This window comes from Hylobates moloch, unplaced genomic scaffold (genome assembly GCF_009828535.3).
Source record: "Hylobates moloch isolate HMO894 unplaced genomic scaffold, HMol_V3 SCAFFOLD_3, whole genome shotgun sequence".
Taxonomy (NCBI): domain Eukaryota; kingdom Metazoa; phylum Chordata; class Mammalia; order Primates; family Hylobatidae; genus Hylobates; species Hylobates moloch.
The window spans coordinates 143,781,605-143,792,446 of record NW_026652278.1 but is presented as its reverse complement, the minus strand read 5'-3'; the positions used below and the strand labels follow the sequence as shown (position 1 = coordinate 143,792,446).

Sequence of the window (10,842 nt, the reverse complement as noted above, 5' to 3'; positions counted from 1 at the left end):
GGGACTCTGTTGCCCCGGGGACGGTTTCAAAAGCTGGAGGCCGAGACTCCAAAGGGCTGGAGAGGCGTGCTAATAGAATCAGTGCTTCAACAGCAACTTCTCTTTTGCAATCCTTGCTGGTCTGACAGGCTTCTGCAGAATTACATCACTTCCTAAAAAACAGGCACACACCTCTCCTTCAAGTCAGCACCGACCCAAACAAGCAGGAAACAGGAAATGTTCACGTTTCAGAGACGCTGCAGCCCGGCGCAGCATCCTGAGCGCGCCTCTCCCGAGGCGAGCGGACATGCAGGCTCCCCGCGCAGCCCTAGTCTTCGCCCTGGTGATCGCGCTCGTTCCCGTCAGCCGGGGTAAGCCGCCTCCACTTCCTACTCCTGGGAAGGAGGATCGCAAAAGCTGGTAGGGTGCCCGAGGCTACAGAACTCTGCCGGGGAGGGTGACACCCAGAAAATCTAATCCTTTCTGTGAAAGAAGTGGAGAAAATTAGAACTCCCTTTTTTGGGGGGTGGGATGGAGGGGGGACTTTGCTTATCGCTGCAGCTGTCTAGTCTGGCTCCAGCTCTCTCACTTCACTTAACCCTCTTTCAGTCTTTGTCCTCTAGGATGTGTGCGTCCCTGTAATTTACCAGCTTTAATGGGCATGTTAAGAAAACCATAAACTTTTTGGCAGTTTAGGTAAAAGAAAAAAAAGCTTCAATCGGCTGAAACAGAGACATGATTAATTTGCTTTTAATAGTGTGGGCTGAGAAGTCTGCTAGTTCCAAAATCTCCTGGAAAAACTGGGGTGTGAAAATTTACTACTAGAAAGCATACTAAGGAAACGACATAAACTTAAAAAAAAAAAAAAAAGGAAACGGGAAATTATCCGAAGAGCTACCAAAGAGCTGTGTTAGAGGGTACCCCCCTAACACATCAAGTGAGCTCTTTCATCTACTTTTATTGCACCTTGTTACTTTTACAGATTTTTTTTTTGCATTGATTGTTACTAATGAAGATTTGTTTGAAAAAGTAATATGATTGGAGCCAATCAAAGGTAATGAAAAAAAACAAAATACTGAATCTCATTATTATGGCTAAAAGCAACAACTGATTTACACCCTTGCCAGTTGCTACAACAAGCACAAGTACCCTCAGCTGCCTCTCTTGTTGACTTGCCCTTGGGCAGATACGCTGGCTGCCCATTGTTTCTGTCAATGAACACCTACTGCTTCTAGTGTAGGGCAGTATTTATCAAGCAAAAGGAAAGTTCTCAAGCTACAGTTGTTTAGATAGAATGAAGGACATCAGCCACAACCTAACAGATGTGACAGCTTCCTGGAGGTCAGCAGCCAGCACCCAGCCACCCCACCCCATCAATTTCTCTTCCCCTGGGTGTTCTCCATGTGGTCCCCCAGGCATCTGAGGTAGAAAACAAAGTGGAAGGCAAATCATTCCAGCTGAAAAGAGGTCTCATTAAATTGAGTTTAGTGTTCAGAGTGGGTTTGGAAGTTGATGTGTTGTTTTATGCCCAGTGTTTTGGAGCTGGAAGGGAACTTGAAGATGATGCAGCTCAAACCATACTAGGCACACAGGTGAAGAAACAGTGGTGGAAGAAGGGAGATGTCTGGGTCTTGCTGCTAGTCAGCTCTCCTGGCTTCTACTCCAGAGTTCTTTGAGCTCCTTCACACCCCCACCACCACTCCCGCTCTCCCCTCTCCCAGCCCCCAAACCAATTACTGTCTCTGCCAAGAGCTCTGGAACCTTTGGTAGTAGGACATCAGGGAAGAAAAGCCTAGCCATCCTCCTTCCACTTCTTCTATTGCGCAACACTGCCACAGGTGCCTCAAACACTCCCTTAATACTAATTCATCTTGCCTGAACTTTTTTTTTAGCTTCTAAAAAATGATTGAGTCCTAGTGTCTGCAATTCAGGAGATGCGAAAAGAGAATCCAAAGAGACTCGGTTAAAGTTGCCTTTCTAACACCTGAATCTGATCACGCACATCTTCCCCCTTAAGGACCCCTCATTTATGCCCCTTCACTTGTTCCTCATTTTTGCCCCTTAGACTCTCACTGCAACCTCCTTCCCGGTGGCACCTCCTTCCAGCTGTCTTCCCACTCCGTGGCTCTTGCCTATAATGAATACATTCTTTTTCCTACCTAGCAAATTCTTATATCACCTTAAAGGGATCAAACTAAATGTGATCTCCTCCTTGATGTCTCCTTTCTCTGCCCCTTCCCTGGAGCTCTACTCGTACCTGCTGCTGTGCCCTCATAGACCTAAACTTCTGCTAATCACTTTGAACCATAATTGTGTCCATGCCTCCCAACTGGCTGTGAACAACTCCAGGGAAAATCCTCTGTAGTTCATCTTTGACTTTCCAAAATCCTGTAAGGGCTCAGTATAAATTAGAAAATAATTGTTGATAAATATGAAAATCATCCCTAGAATGGATATGAGGCTGATTACAAAAAAAAAAACAAAAAAAACTGATAGCTCCTGTAAACAGGTAGTGTTGGAATGTAAAGAGAAGTCAAAGAGGAAAAGTTGCATTTCAGTAGAGTGCAGGGATTACCTAAATAATCCAACATGCTCATTGGGCCCTGCCGGGATTCCCAATGTCTGAAAAATGCCCACTTGCAAAAGCTGTTGAATGAAAGCTATGACTTTGAGATGATTCATCATGGAAAAGGTGATTTTAAATTAAAGATTTTTAAGATTAATGTACACTACTTTTAGCTAATAGTGCCTAAGGCTTCAGGATATGAGTTACTTTCTAGGTGTCACAGGTATATTTCCTTGAATTCTTCAAAAAATACCTGGGGATGTTTGTTAGAAGAATCCAACCTACTGAACGGCCTGACACTCTGTTTGTGAGTACACTCTGAGATGCATCTCAAATTAAGCCTTTATTAACAACGAGCAGGCAACATGAGATAATATCTGCAGTTGCATGAGACCAGCACTGTTACCTCTGAGGCAGCGACCTCTTCTCTTTTTAGAGATAGATAGCCTGACACAGAATTGAGTTCTACCCCAAGAGAAATAATTCACTTGGAAGTTACCAGGAGAGAAATAAGAAAGCAGCATTTCTGGAACTATAATCAAATGGGTGAGCACAGTTAAAGGAAAGCTTGGGCCTAGGTGTCTTGGCCAGTGTAGAATCCTAAGAAAGTTCAAACTCAAGGAGATGTTCTGCTCATGGAGTGAAGCGGGGCAGGGGTGTCCCCATCTCTGTTCTTTATGCCCTGTCAGTGTCAGCTTAACACTATCAGAAAACCAAAAGCAATTTCCTAAATACCAAAAGCATGGGATTTATTAGTTGCTACAAGCAGAATTGTTGCAGAAGGGAGAGCTAAAGGCCATGAGGCAGAAACAAGGATGCTGTGACTGTTTTGGTGGCCAAACAGAGAGGAATGGGAGATTTTCTGTGCTGGTTCAGAAGAATAAGAATTATATAAGTATTGGATGAATCTTGACAAGGAGAGAAAGAATAGTAGAAAATACTAGCTGTGTAAGTAAGGCTACACATTCTGACACTGTGGTATCTCATATCTTATTTTAATGAACATGGCTGACATCTGCTATTTCCTGGGACAGTCCCAATTTCAAGTATTAATAACAATGGTAGCTCACATATATAGAACTCATTATAGGTCAGGCACTGTTCTAAATGCTACATACACTAACTTGTTTAATTCTCAGGACAACCTTATAAGGTGGGCACTATTATCCCTGTTTTTACATTTGAGAAAACTGAGGCACAGAGAGGCTAAGTGACTTGCCCAAGGTCACACAGCTAATTAGTGAATCTAAGTAAGATTCTGCCTCAGGAGTCCACACTCTAACCATACTCTATACTACCTCTGGGTTTCCAGGCTCTGCCAGGCTACTCGTCTAGTTTTGGGTTTAGAAAACTGTGATTGTTGAACCTTTCCAGCTGTAGGTGCGGCACAGAACTCTTGGCTAGGCTTTGCGGTTGCTGCATGTCAATTATACAGCTGCATTTGTTTGCACTGGGGCAGAGACTGGCTGACAGGAAGAGGAATGATGAGAGTTGGGTTAAAACTCAGACTACTCAGGAGGAAGGGAGGGGCTGAAAGAGGTGCAGAGTGAGCACAAGAGAATCTGGGGATTTAAGACTAGAAGCAGGAAAAACAGAACGTTGAAGTCACTGGGTAAGAGGCTTCAGGGTGTGGGAACCAGCGAGGAGAAGAACAGCCTTATGTCAGGCAGTCACTGTGGGAGAGCCCTACTGAGAACTGGCCTTTACGACCAAATACTCTCAGGGACTCCCCCAAAAAACAGACAGAGAGGATGAGCTTTAAAGTCCTTCTGTGTCTGAAATTTGGAATCCCAGGAAACCATAAGAGGGAAGATATTGACTGGGATGGGCTCAATTCTGTAATGAAACAGTGCAAACTGCAGCTTGCCTATTCGTATGTAGTTTGTACCACTCTCAAATGTCGGCAAAGACATGGAGAGACAGGAACTCTGCACTACTGGTCCAAGGGCAGATTAGTGCAATCACCTTGTCTATTTTGATGGTCAAGCCATCCATTGGGCTTTTAATTTTAGTCATCATTATTTGGCATTTCTAGAAAATTTGTTCTTTTTTTCTTTTTGAGACAGAGTTTCACTCTTGTTGCCCTGGCTGGAGTGCAATGGCATGATCTTGGCTCACCGCAACCTCTGCCTCGCGGGTTCAAGCGATTCTCCTGCCTCAGCCTCCGGAGTAGCTGGGATTACAGGCATGCACCAGCACACCCGGCTAATTTTGTATTTTTGGTAGAGATGGGGTTTCTCCATGTTGGTCAGGCGGGTCTCAAACTCCCAATAGCAGGAGATCCACCCTCCTCGGCCTCCCAAAGTGCTAGGATTACAGGCGTGAGCCACCGCACCTGGCTTATGTGTTCTTTTTTTATACACATTGTGCTTTGGGTTTTTTTCCCTTGTGTTATTTATTCCTTCTTTTATGTCATTATTTTAAACATCTTATTATCTATTTGGTAACTTTTAGCTAAAGTTTGTGTAGGTATAATCTTGCTGCTTGTCATATCTGTTGCCTCACATTCTTTTTTTTTTTTTTTTTTTTTTGAGATGGAGTCTTGCTCTGCTGCCCAGGCTGGAGCACAGTGGTGTGATCTCGGCTCACTGCAACCTCCACTTCCTGGGTTCAAGCCAATTCTCCTGCCTCAGCCTCCCCAGTAGCTGGGATTACAGGTGCATGCCACCACACCTGGCTGATTTTTGTATTTTTAGTACAGACAGGGTTTCACCATGTTGGCCAGGCTGGTCTTGAACTCCTGACTTCAGGTGATCCACTCACCTCGGCCTCCCAAAGTGCTGGGATTACAGGCATAAGCCACCACGCCCGGCCTTGCCTCTCATTCTTGATGGAAATCCTGGGGGCCCTGAGAGCAGAACCTGGTACACCGAGAATGGCTCACCCTACTTAGTGGAACCCCAAATTATCTGATCCCATCACCAAGGTACTATAAAGTGCTCTAAGCCCCAATTCTTTTCTAATATAACCCCAGCCTTGTCATCACAAACCAGGATTTGGAAGAAACTGAGACAGGGGTGTGCTTAAGGGAGCCCATGATTGGACCTCAGGCTTAATCCCCAGCCTTGAATGGGAAGTGGCAGGCATCAGAGGTCAGCTTCCAAGAGCTGCAGGAGGAAGCAACAAAGCCTCCATGAAGGGGTAAGCTGGCCGACCAGAGCCGGCAGTAGAGCCAAGCCAGGCGCCAGAAGTAGGTAACCAAGGAGACTGAACTGATTGCCCTCAAGAAAGAAGAAAGGAATAGAGCAATCCTAACTGAAAATCAGAGGAGGGACCACGTTCCACAGGTGTCAGGATGATGGCAAGATCAGCCTGGGGTAGCTGACCTGACTCTGAACTTTTTTCTTATACCATGGTCTGAAGTTTTAGCTTTAACTCTTGACCCAGTGAATGGACAGGAGCTCCCTGAAAACATTATATAGCCTGTTATCTCCCTGGGCCCACACCTTTGTTGAGGAAATCCCCATTGGTAGATATAACTCCGAATTTCAACTTCCTCTAAGCATTTCAAAATATATATCTCTCCTAAGCCTTAGGCATTTTCTTGCTTTCTTGAGATTTCTTTATGCATTTAAAAGATTGCCTTTTATGTTTCCTTCAATATTTCTAGGTGTTGCACATTGGGAGAATTTTCAGGTTACCACGTTTATCAGATTATATGAAAAAGGAAATTTTTCTATACAACCATTCTGGAGAATAATTTGGAAATATTACATAAGCAGAAGATGTTCATGCGCCACAATCCCAAGAACTGACTCCTAGCTCACTCACAAATGTGCAGTCAAAAGATATGGCTGAAGTTGCTGATGATAACATTGTTTGTAAAAATGAAGAACAAAGCAAAACAAAATGAAAGCAACCTAAATGTCTATCAACAAAAGGAAAAATAAAATTAAGTATAGTCACAGAATGAGTACAAGATAACAAGTAAAATTAATGAATTCCAGCCAACTGTATCAGGGTGAATCAGTCTCAAAAGTCATGTTGATACATGTGTCAAATGTATAAAACCAAATGTATCAAAAGTCATGTTGACGAAAAAGTCAGTTAAAGATTATTATGCCACCAGGGATGGTGGCTCAGGACTGTAATCCCAGCACTTTGGGAGGCAGAGGCAGGCAGATCACTTGAGGTCAGGAGTTCGAGACTAGCTTGACCAATGTGGTGAAATTCCATCTCTACTAAAATTACAAAAATTAGCTGGGCATGGTGGTGCACGCCTGTAGTCCCAGCTACTCGGAAGGCTAAGGCAGGAGAATTGCTTGAACCTGGGAGACAATAGTTGCAGTGAGCTGAGATTGTGCCACCTCACTCCAGCCTGGGCAACAGAGTGAGATTCTGTCTCAAAACAAATAAAGAAGTAAATAAAATTATTATGCAGAGGCGGGGTGGGAAAAAAAAGATTATTATGCATAGAATAATTATACTTATTTAAACATTTTTAAATATCCAAAATTAAGCTATATATTGCATAGGGACATAGACATGTTTGAAAAGTGGGAATGATACACAGTAACTTTAGGACAATAATTACCTTTGATGAGTGAGGAAGAGAAATGAGATCAGGGAGGGGCATATAGAGGGCTTCAATTATATCCAAAATATTGTTTCTGTCAGCAAAAAGATGGTAGTCCAGGGCTCAGCAAACTAAGACCCATGGGCCAAACCCAGCCAGCTTCCTTTATTTCCAAGCTAAGATTGATTTTTACATTTGTAAATGTTTATATCTTTAATGTTTATATAAATAAGTGCTTTCATAATAGCTGGTATTTGCCTCTTGGCCTAAAAAATCTAAAATGTTTACTCTCTAGCCTTTTAAGAGAAAGTTTGCCAACCTCTGCTCTTGTCAGTATGGAAAAATTTAAGATAATTAGGGGATGAGTGCCTTGTTATTTGTTAAATCATTCTCTATTCTTTTCAGTAGGTATACTTTCATAATGAAAAATAATGAGAGAGCCTGTGATTTCTTCTTGCTCTTCTCCATCTTTCTTTTTCATGTCTCCCAGTCTCTTTGAAGATGGTCAATACACTCTTATTTTCTCGCATTCCATTCATTTCTCAATCCTCTGCCATGTGGCTACTGTGTCAGGTACAGATTTCAAATAGCTCTGTCTCCATCACCAGTGCCTCCTAAAATCTAAACCCAAAAGACCCATTTCTGTGCTTATTTTATGTTTTTCTCCATAGCACTTGTCCTAATTAATCAGTGATTGCAGCTCTCTTATCCTTGATCTTCACGATGCTCTTTTCTTCTGGGTCTCCTACTGTGACTCTGATTGCTTCTTTCCAGTGTTTGGTTATGAATCTTTCTCTACCACCTGCTCATTTCATGTCAATGTTCTTTTCTTTTATCACTCCTTACACCAGTCCTGGTTCATGACAACCCTTTTCTTTGTTTTTTTTTTAAGGGTTTCACTTTGTCACTCAGGCTGTTTAGTACAGTGGCACGATCCTGGATTCAAGCCTCTGGGTTCAAGCAATCCTCCCACCTCAGCCTCCTGAATAGCTGGGACTACAGGCGCATGCCACCATGCCTGGCTAATTTTTGCTTTTTTTTTTTTTGTAGAGATAGGGTCTCTCTATGTTGCTCAGCTGGTCTTGAACTTTTGGGCTCAAGCCGTCCTCTCACTTAGGCATCCCAAAGCGCTGGGATTATAGGCGTGAGACATTGAGCCCAGCCACACCCACTTTCATCTCACTCCTGGGTTGAGGATTCCCAAATAACCACCTCCAGCCAGACCTATCTGCCCAACCTGGTATTTTCATCACCAGGTTTCCCTGGACATGTCACAGGGGCCTTCAACTCAGTTCCAAAACAATGCTCATTCTTTGCTCCCTGCCAGTTCAGACTCCTGTGGGCTCTCACCTAGGCTATTTTCTTAACTTCTTAACCAGTCTTCTTGCCTCTAGTCTCATCTCCAACCCATTTTCACATAACCTCCAGCGTGATGGTTCTGCAATAAAAATGGAATGATTTCCTCCTGTACTCATCCCTCAGTGGTTCTTCATCTCCTTGAGATAGAGTCCAATCCTCTTGGCATCATTACAAGCTAATGATGAGCTGGTCTTGAGTTCCTTTCCTGCTTTACATTCGCTACTTCCTGCTTCCCACCATGAACCCTATAATACAGCCACTTGAGTGTGCCAAGCTCTGTCAGGCCACTGAGTCTTTCTGTATGCTGTGCCCTCAACTGTAATGCCTTTCTCTTCCCTCTTTGCTTGGAGAACTCCCAAGGTTCAACTGACTGGTCCACTCCCCTGCATCAAATACCTGAGTACCCCTTAGCCCCAAATGCAATGAATGTCTTCTTCTCCCATGTGCTCATGAGACTTTGTATACAAACACATGATGACTTTTATTAATCTGTATTATAATTACTGACTTGCATGCCATCGTCCCTACTTAACAGCCACTTCCCTGGGAGGCAGAAGCTGGTCTCATTCACCTTCACTTGCCAAAGCTTAGAATGGCGACTTGCACGTTAATAGGCACACAACAAAAGTGTAGTGGCTGACTCAATGAACGCATAAACAACATGAAATTTATCAAATGCCCCAAGATTTACTTGTATTTATGAGGAGATTATAATCATTTAAATAATAAAATCAAAATATAGCAATACTTGGATAAATGTTATTTTTAGTTAACCCAGCTTTATAATTTTATTCCAGAATATTAGCTAACTATCCCAAATCTTTTATTTATTTAGTTAGTTATTTTATTTTATTTTTATTTTTTTGAGATGGAGTCTCACTCTGTTGCCCAGGCTGGAGTGTAGTGGTGCGATCTCTGCTCCTGCAACCTCCGGCTCCTGGGTTCAAGCGATTCTCCTGCCTCAGCCTCCCGAGTAGCTGGGATTACAGGCACCTGCCACCAAGCCCAGCTAATTTTTTTGTATTTTCAGTAGAGATGGTGTTTTACCATGTTGACCAGGCCGGTCTCAAACTCCTGACCTCAAGTAATCTGCCCACTCGGGCCTCCCAAAGTGCTGGGATTACAGATTACAGGCGTGAGCCACTGCACCCGGCCTCCCAAATCTTTTAATGTATGAACAGTTCACTTCTGTCCCTTCAAACCAAAACAATTATTGCACTCCACCCCCACCAGCCTTCCTGGAGAAAATACTATGTAGCTGCAGAGAAAACGTTTTTACCCATCTTCTGAAAATATGAACACAAGTTCAGACCCAGAAAAATACACATTAAGTGGCAAAATTATTTACAGAAAGGACACACAGTTACAAGCATTTTGGGGAGACATTTGAAAGGAAAACAAAGGAAATACAAGTTCCATAGATACTTAACTTCAAGCCAGTAACAGCTGATTTGATAGCTTTAAAAATAACTAAACTTTGTGTAACATAAAACTCATGGGAAAATCTACTTCAGTTGTTGAGGAAAACACAGACATATTTCCTGAGTAATTAAAGAAGGTGGTTAAAAAAAGAGTTACCTAACAGAACAGTATTCTGGTAGTTGTTCTGCCATCTTTTCCTTAAAACCAATAAATCTAGTTTGTTTCTGAATTTTTTCTATGTTTCATATGAGTTAAAACCATCGTTGTTATTTTCTACTTCACACTACGCTGTAATTTTCAGAAACGGGATTCCAATGGTTGCCAAGGTTTGCTGACATGTTATCATTCCCTGACAACACTAAATTCATTCATTTAAAAATTGATTTATTCTTTTCTAAGACTTACACTTGTTTGCTTATTTGTTTATGATTAAGATTGCCAAATTTAGCAAAAATAAATAGGACAACCAGTTAAATGTGAATTTCAGATAAGCAATGCTTTTCTTTAGTATAAGGATGTCCTTTACGATTTAGTATAAGTATTTAGTACAAATATTACATGGGACATACTAATACTAAAAATGTTTCATTGTTTATCTGATACTCAAATTTAACTAGGCATCCTGTATTTTACCTAGTAATTTTATTTTGGATTATGATTATCTTTTATCAGGCAAAGACCATCTCTGTGTTGGTTCTGGTTCATCACTAACGTCATAGACATGTTGGTTATGTACTGCTACATATTAGAATAATATTTAGGCTGAGTCCTAGATCAACCATTCAAATAAAAAGAGACCATTTCTGAAAAAAAAATACTGATAATTACATAGAATAAAACCAGGAATTCAAGAGCAGGTCAACTTTTAAAAAATCTATGAATGTAATCACATCAAAAACTAAGTTAGGAAAAAATAAGTTTGTATTAATAAATGCACAAGAGAGATTGACAGAGTGAGACTAGCACCACATCGATAGCTCCAGCCACGATAGGAAAATTC

General features: G+C 42.0%; 1 protein-coding gene across 1 annotated transcript in view; it reads left to right on the top strand.

The window, feature by feature from the left end:
• The first annotated feature begins 222 nt into the window (after window positions 1-222).
• Window positions 223-10,842, top strand: part of TMEM154 (transmembrane protein 154) — a 62,003-nt gene continuing 51,383 nt past the window's right edge. The window contains exon 1 of the mRNA XM_032148337.2: window positions 223-350. Within this exon, the coding sequence (XP_032004228.1) occupies window positions 287-350 (64 nt within the window). The 5' untranslated portion in view covers window positions 223-286. The remainder of the gene's footprint in view (window positions 351-10,842) is intronic.